The sequence below is a fragment of the Anabrus simplex genome, chromosome 11 (assembly GCF_040414725.1).
Source record: "Anabrus simplex isolate iqAnaSimp1 chromosome 11, ASM4041472v1, whole genome shotgun sequence".
Taxonomy (NCBI): domain Eukaryota; kingdom Metazoa; phylum Arthropoda; class Insecta; order Orthoptera; family Tettigoniidae; genus Anabrus; species Anabrus simplex.
In genome coordinates this window covers 25,550,292-25,566,115 of record NC_090275.1, presented here as the reverse complement: position 1 = coordinate 25,566,115, position 15,824 = coordinate 25,550,292, and the positions used below count along the sequence as shown (strand labels likewise).

The window sequence follows — 15,824 nt, the reverse complement described above, 5'->3', positions numbered from 1 at the left end:
ACAAAAGCGCCCAACTTGATGGAGAAATTCCTTTTTATTTAATCTTCCACTGTAATTTGATCACCGGTATACTGTTTGTAGTTAGTTTATGGAAATCTTATACCGCATAAATTACACCTACATCGACTTTTGAAGGTTATGTTGAACTCGAGAATATGGTTTCGAATGTAAGTATTCTCAAGTCCTGGAATCCATTATATTAAATTCTGCCCGTCATTAATCACTATCAAATTGGAAAGAGAAAAAATATCATTAACACTTCCAGAATTATGGTTATTCGTGACTTTGAGCTCAGATGGAAAGTGGGCTTGCTGTACAAAAACGATAGAAAGTTTTTAAATGTAACGTGCCCAAATAAAACGACTGTGGTTTCTACAACATTTTAACACAAAAACATGAAATTCCCAGTCTTATATTAGGACCAAAACAGCAATAGGCAATCCCAATACCTCCCGTGGCTTTATGTATATAAGGTGCAACATCTGTTCTGGTCTCAATATCCTAATCGTATACGATGTATACGATAATACTGAAATACTAAATTTGTCTTGCTTAAGAAGGAGCAGTTTCGATTCCTGCCTGAAAGCCCAGAGTCTATACAGTGCCCTGAGGGATGTGCCGAAAACCTGTTCGACTATACACCCGAGGGGAAAAAAAAAAAAAAATAAACAACTAACCCTGGACATAATGTAGACATTTTGCAAGTATGAATATTTGAAGAAACTCATTCAGTCTTCAAGTAGAGCTGTCGAAATGTGCTCTGTCTCCTTCCAATTGTTGTGGACACTCTCTGCTTTACGATTTCCGAGGATTCTCTAAACAATACCATCCAAATGTGATAGATGGTCCCTTATGCAAGTTCTCCGCCGATTGCTTTTCCAGTACAGTACTTCCTCAAATTACCGCAATGACGGGACATTAACACAATGATCCGTAAGTATGCCATAGCCGTCCTATCGTGAGATACAGTTTCTTAAAAAAATGCATGATCGAGGATTTAGCGTTGATGGGACTGAAATTTCTGGACGGCTGATCCGGGAATCTTGATTTATGAGTTTCATTTCTGTATTGACAGATTACACATGTACAGATAAGAAAGGGTTTCCACCTTATCAATACTGTTTATTGTAAGAATTAGCTTACAGTACCGGTTTCAACCATAATGGTCATCATCAGCTGGACATAAATACCTTTACATATGTGTCAAGCATTAATTGATATTGCCCTTTCTTAAGGGAGATGCCGTAAGGAAGCACCATGTCTGAGTGTCCAAATTGGGCATATTAAGTGTGAATTAATTATATGTTATGATTTTGGCTTTCAGGTACTTGGGTATAAAGCTAGCTTCTTCAGGATTAGAATTTGTCCATGAAATCTAACCTAAGCTTAAATCTAAGTTACAAATACAATAAACCATTAAAATACACAGTACATATTAAAATTCATTAAAATAATGAGTATAAAACACTTCATGGGTTCGAATGAGTGTGTCTTGAGTGTATCTTCATTCCCATTTTTGAGTCCAAGGTTGTAAATAATTCAGTACTTGCGTTCGTAGGCAATGCTGTGGTTCTCTTAAGAAATCTTATTATTTACTTAAATGATGTCTTCACTTGTATACAATCGGATTTTGTTAACAAGAGAAGCTTTTTACCACACATACAAGTTAAGACATCATTTAAGTAAATAATAAGATTTCTTAGGAGAACCACAGCATTGCCTACGAATGCAAGTTCTAAATTATTTACAACCTTGAACTCAAAAACGGGAATGAAGATACACGCAAGACACACACATTCAAACCCATGAAGTGTTTTATAATAATTATTTTAATGAATTTTAATATGTACTGTGTATTTTAATGTGTATCTGTAACTTACATTTAAGCTTAGGTTAGTTTTTACAGACAAATTCTAGTCCTGGAGAAGATAGCTTTACCCAAGAACCTGAAAGCCAAAAACATAACATATAATTAATTCACACTTAATATGCCCAATTTGGACACTCGGACATGGTGCTTCCTTACGGCATCTCCCTTAGGAAAGGGCAATATCAATTAATGCTTGACATATATGTAAAGGTATTTATGTTCAGCTGATGATGACCAATTAGGGTCGAAACTGGTACTGTAAGCTAATTCTTACAATAAACAGTATTGATAAGGTGGAAACCCTTTCTTATCTGTACATGATCCAGAAAATCGTTTCTTCGAGGAACGGATAATGCAGGATTTTTTACAACGTGATTTAATTAGGATGCTCGCGGTACCACGTAATTTGAACGAATAATATGGGAAAACGTAGTTTCCGGTAACGTATAATCGAGGTTCTACTGTACTGCAACTGTTTGCCTGTTTGTGGGGAGTATAATTTTTGGTTTCTGTGTGTGGCACAGTTATTCCCATCAAGTTCTGATGTTGGTATCACCACATTAGTTTAATACATCATAGTCCAGCTTCAGGCTAATCTTAGGTCTGAGGAGTCCAGGGTTCAGTATCTGGCTGGACTGAGGATTGTAACTTTCGTTAGTTACAATTAGCTTGTTTGTGCTGTCTGCAACATTAGAATTTATCTTGGGCAGAGTTCCATCCTCACAAACGCAAACATTTCCTATAAGGCGTCAATTTGAAAGACCTGCACCAGACCTTGCTGGAGGCCATACACCAATATTATTATTACTACTACTTCATCATCATGGAACAAGATGCACAACAAAACCTAGACACATTTTGATGCAATAATGCATTCTCTTTCTTAACCTCTAACGGTTGCAAACTTGGGCCAGTGTATACAGCTATCTTTCTACATCTCCTTACACAACTACATTAGTACATCATAAATAACTCAAATTGTTGAATCAAAACATTCTACAAACATTTACTATTTTCAACTCAGTTCAATATCCTATAATTAGCTCCCTGATTTATTTGTCTAGTTTTCATTTATCTCCTGCAGCACCACATTTCAAATGCTTGCATTCCCTTCCTTTCACCAGAACTAACAGTCCAAATTTCATTTGCACATAGTATCACACTTCAAACTATCCAAACTATTTTCATAACTATTTTCAATTTCACTTTTAAAATATGATTATATTTATTCATAACCTTATATATGTACACTACAAGTAAAATGAGTGACAAGGAATATTCAACTGGCCTCTGCAAGTCAGTGCATCAACCTCACTACTGGAAGAAACACAGTAAACTTTTGATATTCCTTAAGCAAATTAACAATTCATGTTCATACGGAATCTTTTATTCATATCTGACAACCACTTGTTAACTAGAACACAACTTTATAAATAAGTCTGACATAAAGAAACAAACAAGAATCAAATCAAGTCATAGATTGAGACACAGGAAAATGGAAAGGGGCACATAATAGGATAAACACAATGACAGGACAATGTATAAAAAGGGGGCACTGCTTTGTTTAAAACTCACCTATTTTAGTGGTGTAATCAATGGCCCCGAATATAAGCTCAGGCGCCCGGTAATAACGCGAACAAATGTAAGAGACGTTGGGTTCGCCTTTAACGAGGTGCTTGGCACTGCCAAAGTCACACAATTTGAGGACGCCAGTCTCTGGATCAAGAAGCAGGTTCTGCGGTTTGATATCCCGATGGCAGATCCCCAGAGAGTGAATGTATGCTAGGCTCCGGAATAGCTGGTACATGTATAACTGAAAAATAACAAAATACAAGAGATTACTAAAAATATTCAGTCAATGGAAAATGCCAGGCAAGATGAAAAGCAACCTGTACATGATGATAAACAATTTACACAACAGTTTGAAAGCTATGGTGCATATTCAGAGGTGTTGGTACAACAGATGATGTGTATCAACGTGTTAGCATAGTGTAGCACAAATAACTTCCAGCTGAAGTGGAGCTCTGACACAGCTAATTCATGGCACTGAGTTCTGATAGGTCATTTGAGAGGAATATCATTTGAGAACATGTCTTGTCCAGTAGAGGCAAGAGAAAGTGAAAAACTGTAAGAATTGTAACTTTAAGGATGTTGCTTACAATGAGCTTGTGGATAATTTAAAAGAAATTGACAGGGATACTATTTGCAAAATGGTTCAAAAGAAGATTAACAGACTTACAGCAGTTTACTACCAATTTTGCAGTTTTGGAGCTACAATTTCACTTTCGAACTTCAGGTCAACTCGAATGAAACGTTGCCGAGTCCTTGTTTGGGTGACATAGGGTAATTCAACACTATGGTACTGTTTTTTTAACAAATGGGTGATCATATATTATCTATTAGCTCACCGTAGGTAGTTGAGCACATATGTAAATACACTTACCGGCAAAAAAAGTGAAACACTACATACGGTATTTGTGTATTAGACCCCTTTTTCCTCCCACTTTTACAGCCAAAAAAGTAAGGAGAGGTCCAACATGCGATAACCTCAAATTTTGTGCAGTGAACACATGGCTTCTAGGCTATAAAGAGCTGTAAATTATACATGTAAACATTCTACACTATTCTTTAACAAACTTATGAATGTATTTGAGTTATACTGGCTATATTTCATTGGAAGGCAGTATTTCTAAATGTAAAAAAGACAAATGCTGAACACAACTTTTAGGCCTACACTATGTATAAAATAAATAAACATATAGTCAGTTTTAGTGATATCATGTCATTCGTTTCATCTAATTAATTCCTCTGATGTGGTTGACGTCAGGAAGGGCATACGATCATAAAAACTCGCTATGAAGGTTAGTCTCGCTTCATACTCGACCCCGTAGAGAAAAGGGATATGGTTATCGTATCATAATATTATGAAATATTGATACAAAAGAACTTAATGGCCAAGTCATTTGTCTCTGTCAGTTAAGTATTAGGCCTATTACACAGTAAACCTGAGAAAACCTAATCAACTGTTTTCATTTGAATTATCATCTAGTGCCGTCAACTTCCCTGCTACCGGCATGTTGTCACTCCAAATGAAGTCATTTTCACTGCCATCTCATCAGCCATGCATCAAGAGCAATCGAGGTCCCATCCTTTTATTTTTTTATTTTTTACTTTTAAAAATAGTTTTGTTCCCGACTATAGAGTCCAAACAGTGAGAATCTATTCCCAAATTGTCTCTGATATTCCTAGTTGGTGTACGTGTAGCAGAAGCCATTCCTTCCGAATAAAGCCGTGCTGTAGAAACTAGAAAGAGTATCAAACAACCGGCTGATAACTAGCGTATGTTACGAGTTGTATTTCCGAATGTAACACACAGTGACTGGAAGCGTTCTTTGGATAACTGTGGTTGTTGAAAGCCAAACCCTTATTTTTAAGTATATTGCATCGCTTGTTCACCACATTTATCACATCAGGATTGACCTAAACAGCTGTAAATGAGATAAGAAAGACCCCATTGTTTAGGTTAGGTATGTTATCAAGTGCCCGCATAGTGTCAGAAGTTCCACGACGGGAAGGTTAAAAATAAATAACAGGAAAGTTTACAGCATTTATGGATATCTATGGTTCCCTGTTTGGATTATGTTTAATAAACCAAATTGCCACTGGTCTTTTCTTAGCGGTAATGCGTTTTATCATCATAATGTTTAGCTTCTATCATTGTCTCCATTTTTCTATTAACGCATAGTACATTTTGTTTGGCGTCTCCGAAAATCGTTAAGTGGGGACGTAAAAATATTACTACTACTATTATTATTATCATCATCATTATTATTATTTGTGAGGTACGTTGGGGAGTAAAACAATCGTTATGATTGGATTGTTTTTACCACATTTTAAACCTATTTTTCTCCAATTAAAAAAACCCACCTTATATTGGCCTGAGTTACAAGATATTAAACAATCACTTTGTTAATGATCTCGCTTGCTATATTATTAGCAACAACAGTGAATATTTCTTAACTAAAGTGAACTCGTTTCCTCACCCGGAGGTGGTGCAGGTCTTTTTAGACAGGCCCCCAGTGGAATGGCGTTGTATGTAGGCCTACCATTTTTACCGCAAATAAACCTTCCTGCCATTTGTAAATCTCTGGCAGTACAGTACCGGGAATCAAACTTAGGCTGCCGAGAACGGAAGCTAATTGTTCTAATCATTACACTGGTGGACATTCTTAACTACAAAACGCAGACATATATACAGTGGAATTTATAATAATTTATTAAAAATTTAAATTTATAATACCAAATTATAAATTTACTCATTCGGGACAAATATTTAAGGTTCCCTACGAGAATCAACATCTTATCTGATGGCCAGGCAGGCATCAATTTTTGGTAATGAGACAAAGTCTCTCTTAGTGCATTAGTACTGCCGGTGGCTCTAAGTAGCCTACGGAGTGGCCTCTAAGGTATGCACTGGCCATGTGTCTTGGTGGGTGTGCTATTTACCAAGTGATGAGCCCAACTTAGCACACTGGGACAAAACGCTGGCAACCAGGAATGAGTTAGCTGGAAAATTTATAATGTCCAATAATGGACCACTTATATTGGTATTACAGACTAAACTATTTACAAATTTGTGTGATGTCATCAGAGTTGCAGTAAGGCTTGTACCCACTTTGAAGTGGAATCATTGTTCTCTGACGAATTACGCTGATTTATTTTACTTTTTTTACTTTATTTACTTTATTTACTTTATTTTACTGCAAACTATAGCATGAAATCACTTATTGAGAGCTACTTTTTAGGGATAGGCATATACCATTGCTCATTTCTTTTTCTTTTTTTGAACGTCTTATGCTTAATGATTTCTCCATCACGAAAAGCCAAAGGGGGTCTAATACATGAGTAAGTACGGTATTAAATGTTATAATTCTCATATTTTGGTCCTACTGAATTGTACAATAAAGTACAAGAAATATTAATGTTTATTTCTTTGACTTTAAGTACAGTATTTCAGACAAAATTTAATGAAACCTTGAATATATGCTGGTGGTGGTGATTATTGTTTTAAGAGGAAGGACAACTATGCAATCATCCTCTATATAACACTAATCAGAGGGGAAAATGGTAGGGATCCGACACTAAAAAAATGAAGATATTGGCCAAAGAAAGATAAGGGCGTGAAAATGAAAGACTCCCTAGGCCTCGATACCTACTACCATCAGGGTTGGAAAAGAACAAGATTTTGACCATGGGAGGTCGGGATCTTGTTGAAATGAGATTTGGGAGGTCTAGGGAATGCCCTTCATGGTCCTCCTCTTTCTTTTGCCGATATTTTTATTCTTAGAAGATTAGGGCCAAATTCATAGTCAGCACTTATACATAAGTGGAACCCTTAAGTAATAAGGGATCACTTATGAGTTTACATTTCATAGACAACACTTAAAGAGCACATTCTCTGATACAGTAAGTATATTGTGTTTTGTTTATGGAAGGGCATCGCACTACCACACGCAACATTTTTCAGGTTAAAAGATCGTCTATATTGTATTTGATTATCAGAATGGATAACAAAACAGCGAACTGAGACGGCACCTGCAAGAACTTGTGTCGAAGTATATGCACGTAATATAGAACAGGCAGACCGACACAGTTTGCCATCAGAATATGAATGACGTGGGAAAAACTTCTTGTGGACAATGCAAACTACGAAAATGCTGAGTCTAATTTTCTTCTTAATATGTTTATAGTTATCCAGGTACTCGAATCTATACAAATATTCATCCAAATGTAGAATATCTAGCCTTACAATGCTTTTAATGATTTTACAAATATATCTGTAGCTGTTACGTTGTAACAGGCCTAATTACTTCCCCAATAAAATGTAAATAGTATGTTTTGATATGCGATGCCATAATTTCAGAAACTTCTGATATAATCTGGCAAATGACTGGTTGATTAACCTCATATAATTAGCAAAAATCAACCTTAAAATAAATGGTGGTAGTGCAACACATTCATTTTTCTTATAACTCAGTATAGTTCTTTACTATTCCATAGGCCTATAGACTTTATAACTTATCAACTTGTAACAAGTTTCCAATTAATTGAAATACCAGTAATGATGACAGTGATGATGATGATGATGATGATGATGATGATGATAATAATAATAATAATAATAATAATAATAATAATAATAATAATAATAATAACAACAACAACCTGAAATTAAGAGGTGGTATAAAATCTCAAAACAATATCTTAATTAATGGTGAGATAGTGAGTCCTCTAGAGGTTATGTTCACTCTCTCAATCAAAGGAACAAGAATATTCATAACTCTCACTTTACTAAAACAAAACCTTCTTTAAACTGTTGGTCACATTACATTTCGACAGGATTTTCCATCTCTACGGTGTGCACAGAAAGCATTCTGTGAATGAAATGTAACATATTCATCAAAATCATTATCCTCCATCTTGCTGCAACATAAGTGAGTCACTTAAGTGTGTGTGGAAGGTCCACTTACAGCAATAAGTGGAGACTTAAGTAGGTAATATGAAATGAAACCTGGCTTACAATATAAGGGGCACTTATGTATAAGTGCTGTCTATGATCTCTCAAATTATACACTGCGAAGTTTGAATTCCAGCCAAGCAATACGCCAGATTCCTCAGGTTTATACATCTCGAAAGCGTGATGATAACCATCACTGCTAACACTGTTATCAATATGTACAAACTCTTCTTAATAACAGGCGAAGGCCCCCTATACGTAGGGGTAATGCCTATGTCTGCACCATGCCATAGCTCCGCTCGGAATTAGCAATCCACGGCTTGCACAAGCTTATATAACCAGCCGCCGCGCATGCACAGTAGCACTGATAAGGGACATGGAAACTCGCTAGCAAGTCTTACAGCGGCACCCGTCCTGGCCTTATCAGTCGCGCATGTCGTCACAGCGTTCAAGGTCATTTAGTGGTTTCTGAGTGGGGCCTTACTATTAGAGTTAAGATGGTAGGATTACTTTGCACTTCTTAAGGACACAGTTTAGATTTTTCTCTTAACTGGTTCATTTTATGAAATCTGAGGATATTCATTGAAGAGAAGCCAAGAAAAGTCACTTTCATGTAAATTAGCAAGAGGAGGAAACCGGATGATAGAGACAGAAGAGAAGGGGCGGATGGACAGAAAATGATCGAGAGGCTTATGTTCCAAGCAGACCCAGCCTGTGGTTGCAAACTGCTCCAGATGGTGATGATGGTTGTTGTCTGCAATGTTTGGTAATACGTAATTACTAAATGTGACCCGTGTGGTCTTTCAACAGGATGAAAAATAACATGAAAATTATAGGCACATAAATTTTAAAAAGCAAATATTTCTGGATTGGGAAACTTAAGGATTCAGTCTGGTGTGAAGATAATCCTGGGTCCGTATTGAGAGGACTCGAAGCATTTTTGAAACCTTTTACTTGGCAGGAAATCCTCTTCAAGGAGACCATCGTGCTGTTTTTATGTTTGTGGCTGAAAACTATTTTGGTTTGTATGAGCAACCTAGGTTCTATAAGAATGTCGACTCAATCTCTTCATCCTCCCCTGCAATGTCATCAGAATGTACAGCAGCACCCAGTGGCTTAACACATTGCTGACCGGATGCTTGAGCTTGTCACATACCCTGTGGATCGGACATTTTTCTACTAAGCATACTAGGGTGCACTTGATTATAAAAATGCACATAAATATTAAACCAGTCAAGATTTTATCTTTAAAATTGGTATGAGTATTCGCCAATGACCCTAGTAGTACTTCAACGTATCTAACATAAGCAAGCAAATGCGTGTTAATTCAACAACGCACCATTAATGTTTACATTGTTGTCAGAGTAACTTGAATAAATAAGCAAGCTAGGTAAATTACGGCGCGTAGAGGCTTGAATATGACTTCCACTATCACTCTCACATTCAGTTTCCACTAATTCATTATCACTAAATCCATTTGAACATCAACTAACACTGTATTCCGCGGGCGCTCCATCTTGTCATTGACCGAACCGGCAGAAAGAAAGTCGACGTTTCGAAACTAAATCAAAGAATAAAAGAGGCCGTGAATAAAAGAAAAGTGGCAGATATACATCTACGATTTATTCTACTCAATGTGCAAGACCGAAATAGTTCAATATATGGTCATGAGATGTCACAGGAAGACCGAAAACAATGTTGTGAATAAAACCAAGATTTCTCGGCGCCTGTCACCTACCGCTGGCGAGCGTACGAGATTTCTCGGGACCCGTCACCCATGTGTTAATGTATATATCCTCTACGTCTCTGTCATCCAATTCCAGAATATGTAATACTTCGTCCAAGATGAGGCCACTGGAGAGGGAAACTAATTACCAAGTTACTACTGGATGCTTGAATGCGAAAATATACTGTAGCTCTTAAAATTTGTAATAAAAATCTACACAGACCATACTTATAAATTTATGAAAGCCAGTTTTTGTAATAATTCAGTTCATACTATAAAAATAAATAACAGAACAAAAAGAAAGGCTACTGTAAATGATGTGCAGTACCATTCTACTTCTGCTTCCAGATCAAGCTAATGGGATGTTATAGTATTCATCGACACTTCCGACATTCATTTAATCTATTATGAACACATTTCACGCATTCAAAAGTTTGTGTACACTTTCTTGTCCAGTCAATAATGCTACTTACCTACGACGAGCAGTAATTGTGGCTTCAAATTAAGACTGCGCCAATTCAGACCAGGGTTGATTAAACATGGCACACAACATAGACATGTTAACTGTACTGAATAATTCATAATAGGTCTGTCTTTCATTTGATGTGTCATGTTGCCACAATTATGGTGGCCTTCTCGCTAATTAGGATAAAATCTATAGTAGTACCAGCTGGTACCATACAGTAGGCCTACCGCAAAACTTTCCGGGTTAAAAAAATAATCACCATTAACAAAAGTAAAAACAATTTAGCCTGTCGTATGGCAGAAATGTCAAAACCTCAACTCACTCAAGTTGAGTTTTCCATTAATCACCCAACACACAAATTTTCATGCATCTGAAATTTAAAAAAAAACACACATTTTAAATGCTAGAATCTTCTTTATTATCCTTTTCTGTATATGCAAATCTAACAAAACTCGCTTAATAAAAGTTAAATAAAAAGTTATGATGATTTAACATGAACTATGAACTACTGTAATCACAACCAAATTTAAGAAGAAAAGTGTTTGTAAATGTCAGTAACATTACAAACTTCATTTTGAACAAATGAATACAGTTAAATTTATTTTCATAGATGAATCGAGTACAGTCGAACCTCTATTCTACGGACACCTTTGGTTCCATGAAAAAATGTCTGTTACGAGGTGTCCGCTAAAACAAGATTGTAAAAATTAATCAAAAATTTTAACGGCAAAGAACATCCACCTTAAATATAACATACATCTTTATTTTGATTATTCTAAATAATTTCTAATTAAATATTTGCGTGGGAGATATTGCAATTGATTTTACAGCCTTTACATTCATTACAGCTTTGGGAAGTAATCATTCAGCTGGGTTTATAAATTTAGCACATTTTTCTTTACTGCGACACTCTTGAAAAGGGAGTAACGATCCAGCGTGACACACACATTCCTTATTCAATTAACCTCAACTTTCAGGTTATTTGCGATTTCTCAGGCTTTTTCTGGTAACATTGGCCCACTCACTCGCAGTTTCTTTGCTTGAACACATTTGAATCACTCATATATCGCAATGTTCACTTCTGCAAAAACTGACTTTCTTTTCATTCCTTGATTCCTACTTTCCTCCCATTTACTTAAAATATAATTTTTATTCTTTACAGTTGTGTTTTCCTTAGTTCAATTTTTCAGGGAACTTTTCTTGCTTAAAGTCCTTTTGAACTACATTTTTTTCTTGTCTAGAGATCTAAATACACTCGTCTCTCCTCATGTTTATGGGGTGATTGAAATGCTATGCTATTTCTGACTCAACAATCAGCACATGAAAGCCTCTTCCTTGTCAAGTTTAACTGAACCACCTGACCTCGAACTTGCCAGTGAAAATCTGAGTTATGAATAGAATGATACAAGATATGCTTGAAAATCCCTTGGTAACTTGTAAGTAAGCGGTCACTGGTAGCATTCCTGGGCAACTACAAATCTCAGAATGTACATTAATTAGAACAAAAGGTGGCCCTAACGAAAGGTTTAGAAAGAGCCCTGACAGAACAATTAACTTCATGGCTACTTTTGTACGGTACGTTTCTATCTGTTTTCCATGGACACGAAATAGAACGAACATTCAAAAGGATTGTTTTTATAACGATTTTAAGATAAAGCGCTGTGCAAAGAATGTGACCTGGAAGGTGTAAAATGCCCGCTTAAGACAAGTGGACAAGATTAATGGCGAAGTTCGCTATCTGTAACTCGAGGTGGCCACTTGAATGGGGCTTATTTAACATGTGTCTTATGTAAAATAAAATCGGTTCAGTGGAAAAATGTCCATACGGGGAGGTGGCCATGGAATAAAGGTGTCCGTTAGGGTAGGTTCGACTGTATATGTAACTTGTTATCTTGTAACTATCAATCAGTTGAGCAAAGGTTCTAGATGATCCTGAAGATATTTAAAACAGAAATCAAACTCAACTTTAAATATGACTTCACCATTATGCTATGCATACAAATACACTTACCTTTATAAAACTAATAGGTATAGTCTGCTTGGATTTACTGTAATGCCTAGCGACTTTGTACACAGTCTCGGGGATGTATTCCAACACTAGATTCAAGTATACTTCATCTTTCTGAAATAGACAAAATAAATTTACATTGCACAAGATCTAAGATTTGTAAATGTACCAGAAAAAATGTCATGAATAATCACATGAATTAACAAGTGCAACAGCAAAACCCTGGATAATATACTGTATAATAATGAACCTCAATACTGACATTTTTATCCTAACTGGCCACAGTCTTTAAGATCAGAGACACACCAATACAAAATGTATATACGGTGCGAGTGTTTTAACGTCACTTACTTATAGTTTTCCAGCTAGCCCATTCAAAGAACACCTTACAAATTTCTCTCAAATGCTGAAGTATTAACAAAGACCACAACTAAGGAAATATTACATCTTCCCTCTGACACTCCTGATAATATGCTTTATGGTCCCAAAAATATAAAGGTCTTTATTTCTACAGTTTATCAATGTCTGTAAGGTCCTGATTAAAATGTGTGTATCGTGTGTGACTTGGTACTGGTAAGTAATATTCAGAAAGGATGGAAAAGCTTAGACTAACCACTGTTTGTTGTTTTTGCCCGAGTGGTTTAACAGTGCACTAACACACTGAAGGTTTTTGGTAATGCAAGGATGGGAAAGGGCGAGGATTGGGCAGGTAGCGGCTGTGGCCTTAATTAAGGTACAGCCCCAGCATTTGCCTCGTGTGAAAATAGGAAACCAGGAAAAAACCAGCCAACTCACTCGGCCAAACGATAGTTGGGTTGTTTCTTCTTTGTTGACAAGTTCATTTACATATAATCTTAAAAAAATATTTGTTTAATGTCAACCTAGTCAATACTTACAATTACCACTATTGTGGTTAAATGATCATAAATAATTGAAAAATCGTGAACATGTTTCGCCCTTCTTAACGGGCATCATCAGCACTATGAACAACTTTAAAAATAATAGTTACATTTAAGACTGTCTTACAATAATCAATCATATAAGATTGGAATAAAATGTGACATTAAAAGTTGTTTTTGATACCATTATTAAAAACTTATAAGTGAATCTTATAAACAGCAAGTTAAAACAATTCTAGGTCAATCACATAATCCAGTCTAAAATATATATATGTTAATGTTGGTAGGAAGAAAGTCAAACGGCATTCGTCTGGAATTGAAATGGATCCATTTTCTTTAACATTTGGTGAAGGTCCATATTAAGCTGTATTCATCAGCAAGTAGAAATTCGAAGAACAAAATATATACAAAACAAGGGCTCTAATTAATCATATAGTAGAAGATTAGGTCAGGGATGATCATGGTAATTCTTCTTGAGTTAAATTGGTTATGTAACCAGTCGAATAAGAATACGTTGAATTAAAAATACACGTCGTAAATTCACGACGATGCACTGGATTGAAGATATTTATCAATATAATTGTAGTATCCCCTCTGTTGTGTAAATTTTCAATGATTAGAATGTTGGATAGACTGTAAAGAAAAATATAAAAAATACATTTAAAGTGTATGTACAAAAATAACGGTTGTGGTTGTATACGGTTATGGGTTACGTAAAAATGCGTACTTACTCGAATGCAGTAGAGTGTCTAACTTGTTCTGTTGCTAGTGGTAATCTGACTGGTGTTTCTACTACGTGTATTGTATGGGTGTGGCGGAGGGAGGGGGACGAGTTGAGGGAGGGAAGAACTGGGCGGATTGGTACATACTGGTGTCGATATGGGAGGGGGATTATTCGGAGGGGGAATTATAGGTATGGTATCTGGGGGCGTGTTTGGAGTTGTTGTATTGGTAATTTTTAAAATATGCGGGATTCTCTTTTGATTTGGGATAACTGTCTTCAACAACTTAGATATTAATGTGTACATAGGACTGTTAATTTCCGTGTCGTCATTAAGGTTATAATCCTTATTAAACGTTTTGTCCAAATAAATATAGATATTTTCAAATTCGTTTAGCAGTTTTCCCTTGTTAGTATTCTTTATTATTGTTAGATCTTTTTCTATTGTGGTAAAATGGTGGCCTGTTTCCTTCATGTGTGTACTCCTAACGGAATATTTGTTATGTTTTTCGGTATTGAAATGTTGCAAATACCTTGTAATAAAACTTTGCCCAGTTTGACCAACGTATGAATAACCACACTGTGAACAAGTCAATCTATAAACTCCTGAATTCTGATATTTGCTGTTATTATTATTATTATTTATTTTATTATAATTAAAAAATATGTTCTGCGTAGTATTGGTTGTTCTGTAAACTATGTTTACATTATGTTTGTTGAAATTATTGGTAATTTGGTGGATCATTGGGCTATTGTAAGTGAAAACGACATTTATTTTTGCTAGGTTTAACTGGTTTGAGGTTAGTGGACAGTTTTTTTTTTTTTTTTAAATCTTATATATCAGATGGTTCATGTTTGTGGGTTACTGTAGTCACGTCCTAGTTCGTGAACCATGGGCAACGGCTGAGTGGCCTAGTAAGTGGTCCTGAGAGTCGGGATACCAGTTGCTGAGGAATGGGAGTGGGCATGTCGGACATATTCTGAGTCTTGGCCCTCCTTGTGCTCAGGCGGCTAGGACTACACAATTCACCGGTGGTCCATAACCCGTTAGAGGAGAGATCCTCACTTGGACTATGTGCAAGTAGGGCAGCATCCTGCTTCATGAATTTACCGAGCTCAGAACACTTTAAGCAAGCCTCGGACCTATGGGAGTAATGGAGTCCCACTCCCATTTGACAGGCGAGGGACTCTTGGAAACAACTTGGCGAACGAAATGGAATTCGATGGGGAGCTATCAATATTAATGGGGCTTATGGAAGAAAGAAGGTAGAACTTGCTGAGTCAGCAAAGAGGATGCATCTGGATGTGCTAGGAGTAAAGGATATTCGGGTAAGGGGAGAAAAGGAGGAAGAAATAGGAGATTATAAAGTGTACTTGACGGGTGTTAGAAAGGGAAGGGTAGAGTCTGGGGTAGGGCTCTTTATCAGGAATACCATTGCACGCAACATAGTTTCTGTTAGGCACGTAAGTGAGGGAATGATGTGGGTAGATTTGTCAGTGGGAGGAATTAGGACAAGAATTGTGTCCGTGTATTCACCATGTGAGGGTGCAGATGAGGATGAAGTTGACAAGTTTTATGAAGCATTGAGTGACATCGTGGTCAGGGTCAACAGCAAG

At 36.4% G+C, this 15,824-nt stretch overlaps 1 protein-coding gene across 5 annotated transcripts in view; it reads right to left on the bottom strand.

The window, feature by feature from the left end:
- LOC136883358 (glycogen synthase kinase-3 beta) overlaps window positions 1-15,824 on the bottom strand; it is a 480,420-nt gene that overhangs the window by 139,808 nt on the left and 324,788 nt on the right. For all 5 annotated transcript variants that reach the window (XM_067155618.2, XM_067155620.2, XM_067155619.2 and 2 more), the window contains 2 exons: window positions 12,591-12,701; window positions 3,446-3,683 (listed from right to left, as the gene is read on the bottom strand). In XM_067155618.2, the coding sequence (XP_067011719.1) occupies window positions 3,446-3,683; window positions 12,591-12,701 (349 nt within the window). The remainder of the gene's footprint in view (window positions 1-3,445; window positions 3,684-12,590; window positions 12,702-15,824) is intronic.